Source organism: Echeneis naucrates, chromosome 4 (assembly GCF_900963305.1).
Source record: "Echeneis naucrates chromosome 4, fEcheNa1.1, whole genome shotgun sequence".
Classification (NCBI taxonomy): Eukaryota; Metazoa; Chordata; class Actinopteri; order Carangiformes; family Echeneidae; genus Echeneis; species Echeneis naucrates.
Window position 1 is genome coordinate 16,938,835 of NC_042514.1, and position 16,588 is coordinate 16,955,422.

General features: G+C 41.8%; 1 protein-coding gene across 1 annotated transcript in view; it reads left to right on the forward strand.

The window, feature by feature from the left end:
- The first annotated feature begins 1,506 nt into the window (after positions 1-1,506).
- The window catches only part of LOC115042108 (glypican-1-like), a 34,168-nt gene continuing 19,086 nt past the window's right edge, over positions 1,507-16,588 (forward strand). The window contains exon 1 of the mRNA XM_029500145.1: positions 1,507-2,195. Coding sequence (XP_029356005.1) covers positions 2,045-2,195 — 151 coding nt within the window. The 5' untranslated portion in view covers positions 1,507-2,044. The remainder of the gene's footprint in view (positions 2,196-16,588) is intronic.

Genomic DNA, 16,588 nt, shown 5'->3' on the forward strand with positions numbered 1-16,588 from the left:
GGTGGCTAAACACCTAATCCCCAGGCTCTTTGCACACCTTATAAAAGACCTATGTGTAATTTGCTGAACATCTATTGTGACTCTAAAACCATGGGTGATAAAATTCTCTGCTCCAATTCAGCCACAAGGGCATTATTGAGGTCTCGGAGATATTCCAATTCATCTTAGATGTCTGATGTGGTTTTGTTGAGGACACTGGGAGAAAGCAGTTAAGCGATTTTGCGGCAAAATTGTACAACTATTTCATTTTGATAGAAGCAGCATTTTGCGATTGGGCATTGTGATGGTGAAAGAGGAAAAAATGTCCGTAATAGGAACCATGGCCAAACTAAAGGAGTAGTGCACTGTTGTAAAGTATAAGAACTGGGGGAGACTCTGCTTTTAATATTTTTAGAATCTAATTTATAATGTATGCCATGCATTATATTAATTAACCTGCACCAAGTCGGTCCCACTTGTGTGGTGTTAACATCTCTCACTCAATAACACGTATTTCCCCTTTACAGTCCTCTGACAAATCAATTGCTCGAGCAATTAGAGCAGATATAAATCCCTTGTGTTTGTGTCAATTTCACCTCAAGATTACTTTTAATTTTAGCTCTGCCTCTGAGGTGAGGGTCTGCCAGTGACCTTTCCTGGCCAGACAGTGGACTCATTGGGCCTGACTGTTTCTGGAGAGGATGCGGGGTGTGAAGACAGCTCATCAGTCACGTCCGCCAGCCCTGCCACACTGAGCCTGCACCTTCTCTGCAGGGAGGCCAGCACCATTTCATGAGTCACCATTGTGTGCATAAGTTCTTCTAATTTGCATCAAGCACTTTGTTTCGTGCATTTGCTCAGAGAGGAAAATCTATCTTTGAACTTAAAATCCCGACCTGAGCATCAATTTTTAAGTGGTTGTGCTGGGAGAGTGGACTGATGTTTCAGCGCTAGGATATTTCCATCAGGGCCTTTCAGCTTTGAACTCTCAGTATCAGAAGATTCACTTCGATCTTTTGAGTGATTTCTCTAAATTTATTTTATAAACAACACTCTTTTATTACCCCACGTGAGTATTCAGGACAGAACAATTACACACTTGCTTGTTCTTACAATTATTCAAGTGGCCAATTAGGTCGGCTGAGTGTTTGCCGTACTGAGGGCATCCCCATTTGAAGGCAATTTTATGCGATTTTTTTAATGCATGTTTAATTTTTAATTTGTCGTTTTTATTATGATTTATCTTATTGGGGCCTGAGTAGGTTTTATGAATCCAGTGCACTCGCTCAATGTCCACGCTGTTATTTTTCATTAATGAGAATAAATACTGTACTGTAGCCTGTACCTTGTTGGAGTGGGATCCTTGCAAGATCCGCTCCTCCCCATGTTAGTGGGGCCTCCAGGGGTCGCTGTTTGGCCCCTGGCTCCTTGCAGCAGATATCATACAGTCATTCACATTGCCGGAGAGGGACTGTTTAAGAGAGAGAGAGAGAGAGAGAGCAGCAGCTCTGCATCGCACACTCCCACCATCACACATTTCATTGTCCCAAAGCCGCGGGAAGAGGAGAGTCACCGGACACTTCTTCTCCTTCCTGAAACATCGTTTCAAATGACGGATCTTCTTCTCTTGTTGCCTTTAAAATTGATTTCCATAAGCACTGCCCGGTAGACTGAACCCGGATCCGCACCGGCTTTAACTGAGGGACACCTGCCAACACACACACACACACACACACACACACACACACTCTCCCCGTCCCCTTTGGCTCTCTATTGTCTGAGGCATCTCTGCAGCTCAGCCAGCAGGGCCGAGGAGGAGGAGGAGGAGCGGGCTGTACCTGACACCCTCAGCCGCCACTCGCCGCCGGTGCAGCGGGCTCTGTGTGCGCTTTCAGAGGGGCACTGTGCTCCTGCTGACCGGCTCTAAACTCTGAAACATCACCAGCACTGACGACGAGGGAGCCTCTCCGGAAGGTCCGGTCTCCAGAGCTTCGGGGTTTTGTTTTGTTTTGTTTCTCACTGTTTGAAAAAGAGAAAACAACAACAAAGGACTACAGCTGAGAAGATGCGTCTCCCGCTGCTCCTGTGTGTGTCCGTGTGTCTGTGCGCGGCCCCGGGATCTGGGGCCGGGGCGGATCAGAGCTGCACCGACCTGCGGCAGTTCTACACCGGGAAGGGCTTCACTCTGGCTGGGGTACCTCAGAGCGAGATCTCCGGTGAGTTGTATGGGGAATTTGCATATGCAGAAAAAAAAAAAAATAAATAAATGCATGCACCTCTCAGAACTAATGGAGTCAGTTCTGATAACTATAAACGGAAACATGAATTAATTTGCTTGTATTGTTTCTTCTCCTCTATAATGCATTACTCATTCTCAAGGAATGACTCTAATAGGCCAGTGCAGGGTATCTGCTTTGCATGTTGGTACCATTCATGTGAGTGAAACCCACACCTAAATCTTGTGTAGCCAAGTTTGCATGAAGTTCTTTAATCGTGCTAATGCCAGGCTGTTTCTCAGTTCACTTATCCCACTGTGCAGTTGTGCTGCCTCTGCACTCTCCCATTTGTCTAAGCAATGCAGCGATGTTAACTGAAGTGTTTCCCAGCACTGTCCTGCACACCTCTATTATTGTCCCTTTCTGGGGCATTTTCATTGTCTGCTGAAGGCAGAGTTGCAGGTGGGTGTAAGCCATGTGTCTTGTGGAGCTATTATGTTCTATTCAGGGCATTTTCAATTGTTTGCTGGTGTTTGCACTGCAGGTGAAAATATAGATTTGGTGTCCATTGTCGTTCACTAATATGTTTTTTTTTTTTTTGGACATTGTTCATTGTCTGTTCTGAATTGCAGGTGTGGCTTGGTTTGTGTGATGGTGTGTTGGTGTGTGTGTGTCACTGTATCTCAGTAGATGCTGAAGTGTCCTGTTGTTCCATTTGCATAAACTAATAATTTAGGCTAGCCTGGGGCAATATTCAATAACAACTAAAGCTCAGCATGCTCACAGCCAAAATTGCTGTAAAAAAAGTGCAGCTTAACACGAGAACGGATCTGAGACGGTTTATATTTATTCATATTTATGTTCTCGTTTCATCCTAGTACCCTTTCACATCACACAATCAGCCATCCAACCCACTGGTTGAATCAATCAGTCAATTACTCATCCAGTCAAATAGTCAATCAGCCGGTGATTGACACGTTAGCCAGCCAGAAATCGCACATCAAAATCTCTGTATCTCATCTCTCTGCTCACTACTCTTCACAAATGCTGATTTAAGTGTGTTGGCCTTGAGAAATATGCAGATGGGAATTGTAAAATTGAGTTGTTTTCCTCTTATAGGCAATCACTGTCACTCTTTGCCTCCTCTTTTAAAGATGGCCAGAAAGCTGCAAAGGTTTAGAAGAAAGAGAGGCGAGCTTGAAGTGTGTGGATAGTGTATGATTTGAAGGTCATCCAATGAAGTGTCACTTCAAGAAACTGCCTCGTATGGCCGGATGAGTTATTAATATTGGATTGTGTGTATGTTTGTGGGTACGTTACTGACATTGAGACGAACAAACAGATAAGAGTTAGGGAATGGAAGGTGGAGATAGAAACACGCAGAAAAAAAAGACAAATCACATACAGAGAGGCAGGTTAGAGACAGTGACAGTGACTCATTATGGACAACCGTGAAAGAGATCCAACGCAACACTTTCCCTCCCTTTCCATTACAAACTCATCTTTTATTGACGGATGAAAAATACTGTGCTTCAGTCACTTGGACCCTGATCTGCTGTAGTTATTTGAGCAAGACTTCTCCCTTCCCAGAACTCATTAAAACTGACAAACAGATAGGAACAGAAATATGGCGACAGACAGCACAATTCCCCAGAACAGGGTCTCTTCAATCTTTTCCATCTGAGGGACGAGTGGTAGGTAAATTTAGCTTTTCTGCTCAGGAAGGGACAGACTCCTGTGGATTCCTGTCTCAGACTCACTCAGGAAGGTCGACCTTGGTGAGAGTCTTGATAAAAACGAAAGTGTGTACCCGATTTTACATTTGGAGACCTGAAGACCTGAACGACGCTGATGTTTCATTCAGTAATTAATATTTCTTTCTGATGACCTTTCGGAGAAGTCATCATGTCATCCAAAAATTGTTTGGATGACATGATGATAGAATAATATTGCAATGTGTATGTCTTTTGTATGTAACCAAGATTTGGATCCTGACGTATTAAAAGTTAACACATTTCCCACAGTTGACTGGAGAGAAATTTGTGGCAAACCAGCAAAACCTCCTCTTTAGAAAAAAAGACGTTCCAAACTATATCCAGGCTTGCTTGAATCTATTATCATTCAATGTAGTAAACACAGCACAGATGTTTCAGCCCTGTGGCCTTCCTGTGCACGCAGATACACATTTAGAGAAATAAACATTATCTTAATGATTCGGGCCAAGACCCAGTTGTTACCAGTCATGACCAGTTTGGGATTTGTATTATCTGCAGAGCACATCAGTGTTAGAAAAGGTTATATCAGTTTACTCAGTGACAAATCTCTCAGTATAAAGGATATTTATTTATTCTTTAAATCAATAAATTCTTGGATATTCAGTTAATTTATTTTAAGCTTTGATTGGAACACACAAACACCAACACGTGTCAGCAGCTTAGTTGGAAACTTTGGATAAAAACATGCAGAAGACTAACATGTTTCATCAATCTGCAAAATCGAATCTACAGTAAAGGACAAGCCGGAAAATCTGAAGACTAAAGGCATGTTGTTGACAAGACTAAACAGGGGGTCAGACTTGTATTTGTTAGCCGACATGATTAATATATTAATGCCAGAGTTAACAGTGTTGAATATAACAATCAGATACTCCGAATTCCTTCTGACTGTTAAAAAAAACCCCATTCTTCTCAATTCCTGCTCGCATCTTTTGTCCCATAGGTCTAACACCATGTGAATGGAAGTTGTCTCTCTCTTGTCTGCCAGTCAGTCTTTGTGCCTGTGAGCGTTTTTACACACCCACACACTATAGGTCGAGCTGGTCTTTAACTATTGACCAGGTAAAGGGTACAATGCATGTATGCGTGTGTGTGTGTGTGTGTGTGTGTGTGTGTGTGTGTGTGTGTGTGTGCATGTAAAAGTCTCGTGCTTTGAAAAGTCAGTGAAAGCCAACACCTTCTTCAGGGAAGACACTTAGTTTCATTCACATGAGCATTGTCTGTGCAGAGCAGCACACACCCATGTGATCGTGTAACACAGACAGGAGGTGACCACATAACCTGCACACTTCATACTCTGCGTTGGAGTTTCTCTCTGCCTGTGTGTGTTTGCTGGTGTGTCACGTAGGCTGCATTATTGAAACACTGTGTTTTAGATCAGATTACCTGCAGATGAGGATAAATTACATCTTTGGTTACGAGTCAATAATTCTTTAAAAAGCCTGAGCCAACTCGGGAGCCTCCGTTAATTAGCTTTCATGATTTAAATACCCGCTCTATAAATGTAGGAATAATCCAGCATCATCATTCATCAATCAAGCTTCAAGTCATATTTAGGACTAACCGTACCAGATTTTCAGAAAATGTGCAACAGATAATGTGTATTAGGTTCTTTTGAGCGACAGCCCCTATGAGTCAGTGGAACTGGTTCACAGAGATAAACAGCTGGTGGCGCTAATAAGCATAAGCATTTTCCTAAAAGGTGTCCATTAGAAAAGGGACTGCTACAACTGGAAAACAAGCAAGGTCACTTATTACTCGTGGCGTTGGGAATTTTAATGCATGAAGGCTTTATGCTCATAAAATATTCCCAGAGAGGAGAAAAATTATTTTTATCTGCATAAAATTTTTAAAGTCTACCGACTGAAAAGGAGCATGGAGTGCAGCCGGTGGGAGAAACCATAATGCACATGTGCAACAGGGAGCAAATTGCAGGCGTTAGAGAACTTTTTTGTTTGTTTGTTTGTTTTGGCCTATGCACTTGCCATTTACAATTTTCATTCATTGAAGCGGATGCTGTCTATGAGTGCTGTGTCCAGTCCCTCTCATGCATGGAGGACAATGCGGACAACAGAAGAAGCGAAGATTGTATTTATTTAAAGAATCGTTACAGTCTCCTCATCTCTTCACATAGATCTGATCTGATGTTTTCATCTCTCCAGCACAGCGGAAACTGTGCCGCACGCTTCAAAGGAAAATCTCTGCAGTATGTTTTTTAAATGTGACTGATGAAGCTGCATTTGCAAGCTGAAATATGTACCTCCAAAGAGTAATAAAAAGCCAAAAACAGTGGAACTATTGTCACTCTGATCAGCTTCTCAACCAAATGCCTGCTGAGGTGTAACATCTGTCCCTGCTCTGCCTAAGAACACTGAACTATGACATTTCTTTCAATACTTGATACAACCGCAGTACCTCCAAAATAAAAAAATATGTTTCCTACAGTGAGCATCAATATTTAACAGTGTACTTTCCAGTTATAATGCGCACAGTATTTATGAAATTGTTGTGTGTGTGTGTGTGCGCGTGAGTTCTTACATATATGTGTGAGAGAGGAAATTGATACTGTCCGTCATCCGTCACACATCACACGATCACTCAGGCGCTCACAACACATGCCACCAAGTAAAACGCTGGATAGGCAGTCCACACACACACACACACACGCACACACACGCACACATAGCTAAATGGTCTGTGGATATTCTTCGGTAACGTTTGGACTCCTCCCTCATCCTTTCCCTTGTTGGCTGTCTTTTTCCTGTCACTGTCCCTGCATTGTTTTTCTAGACATGGCTTAGATCTATGAGTGCAGGATTGCCTGTGTGTGTGAGAGAGAGAGGGGTTGGAGGGAGATCTGTTAAAAGCAGAGCTGTGAATCTTTCATGATGTCTGATGCAGTGACATGGGAGACAGAGAGAGATAGAGGTGAGGCCGAGGAGAGAAGTCGGGAGGAGGTTTTGTTGTTGTTGCCTTTCCTTATCTCCTCCCCATCCTCCCTTCATAGACGGGGGATGAGTACTGCTACGAGCTTTGATACTGTTATTGGCTTATTTCCTGATGCCCTGTTTATTGAATGCTTACTGAGTCGAATAAATACCACTTGAAGTGTTATTTTCTAATCAGGTATATGTTGAGGTTTGGAGTTCTTCATGGCGAGCTGGTTTTGAAGGTAGTGGGTTTCTTTTTTCCTACACAGTGCCTTTTGGTTCTATCTGCGAGAACATCACCTACTGACTGTATATAAAGATGGATATAGTGTCTGATTTCATCTATGGGTTTCTGAAAAGCAGGCTGGTTGATGACTATCTGTGGCTGATCAAAAAACGGGCAGAGGTAGGACATGTGTTCACCTGAGCCGAACTGTGGGAACCCTTCTACTCCTTTTAGCATCTAGCTGGAGGTCCAACATGAAGTTCAACCCAGAGCTAATTTATTTTCTGCCAAATTGGCTAAGTAATATGCTCAGCTAACATGACAGCATGGACACAGTACTTGCTAACCAGCCAACACTCATTTTCATTAGTACTTCATTTGATCAGCTAATTCTCTTGCGATGTTAAAAATGAAAGAGTTGGCAAGCCAACAGTGTCTTGTTAGAGTGCAATAACAATTTCATCTTCAATTTGATGTTGTTGCGGTAGCACGGTGGCATAACTGTCAGTGCTGTTGCCCCACAACAAGGTACCTGGGCCTGGGGACTTTCTCTGCAGAGTTTCCATGTTCTCCCCATGTCTGCGTGGGTTTCCTCCCACCGTCCAAAGACATCATGTTTGGGTTAACTGGTGACTCTAAACTGTCCGTAGGTCTGAGTGTGAGTGGTTGTTGGTCTCTGTCTGTCTCTGTGTGTTGGCCCTGTGATGGACTGGCGACCTGCCCAGGGTGTACCCCACCCTCACCCAGTGTGAGCTGGGATTGGCAGTAGTTTGATATCATTGCTCCCAGTTTTTTTTTAATTTCTGTGCTCTACTGTGGCCATCAGCTTTGGTCTCAGCCCTTGCGCACAATATCAACAGGAAAAAAAAAATCTGGTCAGAGCTTTCACTTTTATAAGGGGCATGGATGGTTTTACATTGAAACTGCAGAAATAAATGCAATTTTATGGCTGTTTCATCAATATGGCTACATCTATGCAATTGACATCCCTTTAGAGCTCCAGTTTGGGCATCAGTGGTACTACTGGACGAACAGACTGATAGCTGTGTAGGGAAAAAGTGTTATGATGTTCTGCCCATAATTTTTTTAGAAATTGGGGGGAGGGATGTGATTCTGTTTTCATGTGTGATTTGATCCATCATCTCCAAAGGCATGAATTTTTCCCCGTTTATCCGGGCTCATCTTTCATATTATCAGGCATTATATCTAATATGTGCTGTATTCATGCAAGTGAAAGCAACAGATATAATAACCAGAATGAGTCTATTGCAGGCTAGCAGTATTACAACACTGAATTTTTTGTTTCATACAAACGTTGTGCGTTTAATTTTAACCCCTGCTGCCAGCTGATGGTTATTTTTCTTTACTATCAGAGCTTTCTTTGAATATAGCCTTATTTAGCATTATGACTGCAAGCTGCAGTTTCAAACCGGAATATGTAAAAACAGGAAAGCATGTTCTTCAGAGCTGTGAGTCACATTCAAATTCAGCAGTAAAAAGTAATTTCTTCAGTTTCCAACAGGCGTCTTCTGCCCCAGTGCTGTTGTTACATCTTTGGCTTTTAATAGATGGAAATCCACTTAAAGTAGACTGAAAACTCCCAGTTGTTACCTAAAATTGCTTTTAGTTCTTTCTGTTTCAAAACAAAGACCATCTGTTTGAAGAATTAATCAGGATTTTGAGTGGTATCTGGCATTTTAAATCACTTATGTGCTGTGCAATTAGCATATTTCTTTTTTTGGTAAAATAGCTAAAAATATAAGTTTGCATCACGGGAATCTTCCTTTTTCGTGTTAAGCCTTGATGATATCCAGTATGTAATGCAGCCATTTACATTCTACATTTGAAACCTTAGGTATCATCCAGAGGCAGTGAGAAGGTAAAGGCACAGGAAGATTAAATGCATTCCTCCATTGCCAGCATATAATGCAAACAAGTGAAACTGATGAATGCAAAGGTCAGAGCAAAACAACCCCCCCCACACCCCCTACATCCCAGTGATCAATGATCATCGTGCATCGTAGGAGTGGTGCGTGGAGGGAAAAAAAAGAGCCGAGGAGCAAAAGCGCAAACCGTTCGATGCCTTAACATCAATCTTTGCACTTAAAATCAATGCAGTACAAAACCTGTAGCGTTTCTTAATAACCCATCTTCCTCTATGTTTTTCCCAGCCTCCCCCAGTTCACACCTCCTCTTCTTGTTCTCTCCCCTCCCTTCAATGTTTGTTTCCTCTATCTTATCACACGCTATTTTTACTTTCTCCTCCTCCTCCCAGCCTCCCTCTCATCTTCCCCACCTCTCTGGAAGTCAAGCGTCCATCTGTTTTCCAGATGAAAAGATGAGTTGCTTGTCTGATGTGGCGGACTTGGTAGATGCTCGGCTGCTTTGAGTCAACACTCATACATGCTGTATGCTTCATGGAGCCCTACACTGTGTCTGTGACTGAAGGGATGGCGACTTATTGGTATTTGTGTCACTTTGATAACAAGCATTTCCATAAAGTGAACTGCTGGACAGCTGGTTGCAGTTTCTGAGCAGATTCTCCTCTTCTGCTTTGAGATATAAGTCGGCAACACAGTTTTATTAGTTGAAATTGATGAATCATTTCTAAAGCTGAGGACTGCAATTAGTTATTTTCATTCTTAATTAATCAGAGTATTATTCTCTAAGATATATTCTCTAAGAATCATTGTCTATAAAAGAAAATGATCCATCTCATATCATCCTCTATCTGTCCAAATCATAAAGCTTAATGTTGAGTTTTTTATAAAGTGGAACCAAGAAGCAGCGTGTAACTAACACTGGAATCGGTAATTCATTCATCACTATTAAATTACATCCACTAATTCCTTTGGTGAGCAATTGCTGCTGCTTTAAAACTGATCTGAACAAAATAAGCTGTTTGAATACGTCAATCTCTTTCTAGGTTTAAGGAATTTAACACTTTTTGCAGTTCCAGGTTTTATTGACTACTTGCAGAGAAAATTGCTGGCGCATTGATTGATAATGAAAAGAATCTTTCTCCAACCCCTCATTACTGATGCACATGTTCAGCATAGATTGGACACCAGATTTTATTTCATTTCCTCATGTAATAAAATACAACACGTAAAGTAACTTACCATGAGTTTACAGCCCTCACGCTACGTTTCAACAGAAGCATTAAGGCAGTTTGAAGAACTTCTCATGATAGTGAAACAGTGAATAGAGACGACAGCAGTGGATAGTGTAGCAGGTTCGCCCTGCATTTTAGCTTGCAGCTCTGTATAGTAACTGTCATGCATTTTGGTTTGTAATTTCAGGGAAGGACGCGCACAGGCTCACTGGCTTATCTTACAGACAGACATGCTGGAGAATGTATAGCGAGGCTTTACCCTGCTTTCCATTTCTCTAGCCTTTAGCAGTCCAACACACCAGCGTAGATCTGCTTCCTCTGAAGACCTTGTGCCTATTATTTGGTTATTATAAGGATTAATTGTTGCAATTCAAGTCCTTTCTGCAAAATATGGTACAACTAAACAAGCCTCATTACGTCCGTGATTTCTCATAGACTACCAAGTACTTTTCTCTTTTGAAAAGGCTCTACAGAATTCAAGAAAATGCTTAACTAGGTTTACAAGATAACATATAATGATTAAGACTGTCCAATGAGGTAGAAAACATAAGTTTACAAATCCACAGAGACCAACAGAAACCAACAGGAACAATTTGTTACTTTAAATGTGTTCTTGCTGATGGATGTCAAAGGATTTTAGACAGCAAAAGGATCAATTTAATAACATATCATTGATGGGTCAAGCTCCAGAGATAGATATGATGTGTTTAGTTTGTGGTAGCATCAAAAAGTGAAGAGGCAAGAGAGGGAAAATGCTGCCGTATGGAAAAACAGGGAATGACTGTCGTCATCAGGGGAGACATTGCAATATTACTGCTAAAATTGTGAGTATTTTTTTCAGACCTCAGCAGGAACTTCATTGGACTTTAAAGCTTGAATGCTGAATGAATATGAAGTCCATCAGTGCTTTTGTATGTTTTGTATGTTACTGTTGTTGATCTTAGTGTCCTAACTGAGAGGTCACAACCATACACACCACATGCACACCTTAAGCACTGATTGGATCACGGATGAAAGTATTATGAAAGGCTGATCTCTTTAGTCAACGGGGTTTCCACAACAGGTGGATTTGCCTCTACATGTGAAAACAAGCAAACTTGGGTCCTATTTTCAAAAGCTACTGAGGGTGGTCATCATCTTTGATGCATTACATGTTGGAGGAGTGAAAGGTGATTGATTTTATATCCGAGGAGCTGATATGAAAGGTCAAAGCAATGGGCTCAGCCTGCAGCTCTTCAGAAATGTTTCATGGAAAGAGCAAGTTGGTGACTTGTCAAAGTGTCAACACGCAGTATGTAGCACAGTCACAACTGCTTGTCAGCCCTGTAGAATATATAAAGTGAATTGTGGTTGGTTAACAGAGAACCTGATACCAACCTGAGAACCTGTCAGCGCGTGTGTATGTGAGCATTCAAGTATTTCTTTGAAAGCGAGAATCAGTTAGACGTCTATAATTAGATATGTTGCTATGAAAACCCAAACTCAAATCCACACCTGTTATGTTTGTGTTTCTATGAGCCTTACTTTGCTCCAAAACGGCTACTCCCCTTTTTAACCTCCTGTGTGTTAGCTCAAAGGCTATTTCGTGTTGCTTTTATTGTTATATTTATGGCTTTTCCGCTTTATTAGATAGTGTGCAATTGGGAGAGACAGAGAAGTTTATTTGATAGGGGTGGCGAACTGCATAAAAGTGGCTCCTTGGCTCATAACATTTTGAAGACACTGTGTGCGTCATGTCCTGACAATACACCAGGGTACCCATACATATTTTTTTTTTTTCTGCAGCAGCTTCAGAACAGTACTTATGGGGCCTTTCCCAAAAGCAACATGGCTGAGGTAATAATGAATTTAAAAATAGCTAAAATAGCTGCTTTGCCTTTCTCTCACTTTTTCTCTCCTCATTTTGATCTTGTCAAGCATAGTCTTGTTGTGTGTGCAGAAGGTGTGCTAATGCCATCACCTGCTGAATATTTTTATTCTTCCCTGGCGCTGAAAAACAAGCGCTTTGAGTTTTTGGTTTACTCCTCAGTCAAACAGACTTCATTACCTTAGCAATGTCATCATTCATAAGTGACTGATTTGGAGTATTGCTGGCTCTCTACTTTGGCATAAACACCACATTTACGAGCATAAATGGGATTCAGTTGGACTCAGGATCGGCTTGGATATTGTGATGTTACTGCTTAGTATTTCCTGTAATTGTATCAGACAAACATTCAATCAGTGATCAATCATGAAAAAAAATTGGGAGAATGATGAGGAAAGAAATTGACAATTTCAGGTTCACTTTGATATTTTTCTTAACTCAGAAACTGTTCATAATCAGAAGACCGAGGCAGTTTGAATGTATGTGAAAAACTCTTTGATGTGGTCGGTGATTCGGGGGTCTGGAACCAGAGTAAAGAAAACCAGTTACATGCTGTAACGACTTTAATCATTTTAATGCTTTGGTAGAAGACCATGAAAGTGCAGAAAGCTTTGGTGAAACTTACAGCTTGCAGCCCGTAAGACCACATATGGCTGTTCTCCCAGCAGCTCTGATAGGATGGTCTTTTGACACATTCATTCAATTTCTCCACAATTCTGACCTGGAAATGCCCGACCTCAAACTCTGACCCACTGTTCCTGCAACCACAGAGCTTTGATGCCTCCCACTGAGAAAGTGCTCTGATGGAGGACCCGCCCCTGTAACACCCCCACCTTCCAATCCCCTTCCAAAACACGCACACACCCATTCATATATCCCCACCTCTCATTCACCACCATCCTATCACCACCGCAACTGGGCTGTTGGATTAGGGATTGATGTCTAATCTCCTGCTAATCCTGGCCTGTTAATCTATGTGTTAGCAGTTTTTAGCACGCAGCATGACAGCTACTGTAATGCACTGACCTTGCCATAGATGGAACAGCAAACTCTCATTTTCGTTTATTTTTTTTTTTCTTACTCTTGTCCCCTATCAACATGTCTTTAATTAAAGAGACTGTCATTATTTTCAGCTTGATCCGTCAGAAGGCAAAAGAATCTTCTGTTTACAGACAACTGTAAATAAGGTCTAATCCCAGCAGTCAAAGATAGCTGATGTGACCTTTGCCTCCATCAGAATGATCCACGTACTTGCACAGGCGTGACCGCTCAGACGCTGACTCTCCCCCCGCGTGGCACACACACCAGCTGGCACGTGTTGCAACTTTCTATTTTTTTTTTTTTTTTTTTCACAGAGTGAGGGAAGGGGAGTAAAAGTAGTAGTTAGTTTAAGAGCCTTTAACTACTCCCAGAAATGACATAGAATTATGGTATTATACGGTGAAGCTGGTGCCATGTGAACTCACACACACACACACACATTCACTGGGCAGCAGACAGGGCTGGACTGTAGGGTGGTGGGGTATTTTTAGTACAATAACAGTATAAAATAAGGAAGGGTTCCCCCTAAACACTGTGTGACTACACACACGTCCTTTTTTTTTTTTTTTTTTTTTTTTTTTAATCGAGTCGGTTTTATCTCACATTCTCTCAATTTTTATTTTCTTCTTATCTGATCCTAAAATAACAGTTATCACCTTAGGTTATATGATGTGAGGTTGTGTGAGGTAGCCTATATAGTATAGTCCCTAGATTACCTACAGTAGATTTGAAGAAGGGGCAGCAGGAGCACCGGCATAGGAGCTCTAAAAATAATGTAGCACTGATGCACAACCCTGCACCAAATAACCTGAACTATCACTTTAAGTGCCTCGCATCAGCATTTAGATTTGTCATTCTTCAGTGTTGTCTGCTTGCTTTTGCCCGATAAATCTAGGATACACGATTGGTTGAGCAAGAGGTGACTCTAATGCTGTGTCTCAGTTTGTGTATTTCAACATTCACACTAGTAATTTTCAGTGCAACGGTTTCTTTACATCTAAAAGTCTGGCAGTACGCTCATCATGCAAAGCTGAATGGTGCACCCATTGAGGGTGGGTGACCAAAAAAGGGACAACTGATGAACAGGCCAGAGGAGATGTCAGTGGCTTCCATGGGGCCCTGGTGAGAGATAAGCATGGTCAGCCAGTGAACTTGTCATTTCTGATTAGTGCAGCGTTTGATTTATAAATGTGTTGCGTATTGTAACTGCATGCTGACTGAGACACTGCATCAGTCTTGTTAAATGTGCAGCTGATGATTATGATTATGATTGATTCATCTGACAGATGATTTCTTGATGAACTGATAAATTGTTTAGCCTATAAAGATGAAAAATGATCACCATGTTTTCATCAGACAGCAATTCATTCCTTATTTGGATAGCACTCTTCATGCGGCCCCACAAACACACTCAGAAACACACAGATAGACTCCAATTATGCACCAAGTAAAAAAAAAAACAAAACAAAACAGGAGGTTATTATCATGAAGTTTCTCAGAAGTGTACCCAACCTGTGCAACACTGAGCAGGACCTAAGCAACACACCACCACCAGATTCTATTAGCATCTGCATGTGATATATGGAGCCTTTGTGTTTAGTCGTGGGTAAACCATTATTTTAGTAGTGTTCAGCAGCCCAGCTTAAAATCATTGGAGTGAAAAAAATATAGACATATAATGCCATGTCAGGCATCATTTATGTGTGTAGTGCAGTGAAGGTGAGGTACGGCGTGGCCTGTGTAGAAGCAAATCTGCTCCATGAAGCATCTCCGGAGTAGGTAAATCCTCAGATGGCATTTTCATAAAAAGACATCAATAATGTTAATTAGGTATGCAAACATTTCCAGGAATGTGTAAATAAACCAGAAATCCTCTAAATCACAGAATCATATGGAAACAGCACAGATTAATTAGACACTGAGAGACAGATTGCAGTTTTTTAATTGACTCCCCATTTCCCCATTTTCCCCCATTTGTTTTCTCCTTGCTTCCGTTCCCTCCCTCCAACCTCACCCCCCCCCCTTTTTCCTTTTTCATTTTACTGCCTTCCATCTCTCTGTCGCTTCTCTTTCATCAGGTCTGTGGCTCTCTCCCCCCTTTCCTTGCCGCGGTATTTCAGTGGATAGTAAAAAGGTAAAAGTGTACTTTGGTAGGAAGGCCATGTGGAATGTTAAATCACACACAGGTGCCCTTAAATGCTGAAGAGAGTGTGAGATGGAAAGGCACACACAAACACACACACACATGCGCACATGCATGCACAGAGACGCACCATCAGTCCCTCATTTAGGGAGCAGTAATTTGCCGCAGTAAGTGACAGGGTTATTGTAAGACGCTCATTAAGAAAGGGAAGCAGCGAATAAACAACTGACTGAAGGGAATAAATTCAAACCACTGCGCCACTTTTACTGCCCAGCAATAAGCTGCTTTGATGTGGTGTGTGATGGCAGAGCCAGGGCATTCTCCGGGCATGTGAATTTGCGTGTGTGTCTTATTACACTTGAATTACATTGTATTGGTAATGTGATCACAGTGTAATTTTTGTCTTAACTTAATCATTTCTGTTCTGCACATCACGCATATGTGCACCGTACCGTGCCGCGTGTAAGTGCCCGTCCTTATGACTCCTTGGGTCAAAGGTTGGATCTGTTACAATGAGACAGACTGTTACTGCAATAGCACGGAGCAAGGTCACTTCCTATGAGAAGCTTTCATCTCAGCAGGAGAGGAGGAAGGAAAAGGAGAAGGAGGGATGGATGGGTGAGAGGAATGAGGGAGTGGTGGATGATAATGCTGCGCATGGCAGCCCATTTATTCAAAACTGCAGAAAAGTGTATTCAGTAGATATTCCAGCGCACGCAGGGAAAGATCGTCTTCAGATCATTTATAAATAGTTGTACGTGGTTTCATGGGGGCTTCCTCAGGCTCCCTGACTACATGATCCATAGCAGGTGTGTCATCTGAAAATCCCATGACACACATATACACCTTTCAGACTGTTTCTGGCAATGGCACAGTCTGTGTTTCCATTTATCACTTCCTCTATGGGTTAGTTCTGTTCTTAGTTCATGGTCACATTTTGTTTGGCCTACATATAAAAGCCCACATGGGCATTTAAACACTGAGACTTAGACAAGACGAGCCTTTAGTGTTACCACAGCCTTAATTATGAGGTAGATCGTGCTCATAAAAGATACAGAGGATCCAAATGGGAGGAAATATAAGAAAGGAAAAAGTACTGAGGATTGCAGGTAGTAGAGTTATTTACTGAAGGGCTGACTGAGGCAAGATTATATAGATGAAGAAATGAGACCTGGCAGAGAATAAAATGATGGGTAGTGCAAAAGTGCCTTGGTGATGGGGGAGTTGAAATCTGTTATATGGGATATGGTGAATGACACTGATCTTGAATGACAGAGGACTCATTCCATCACACAA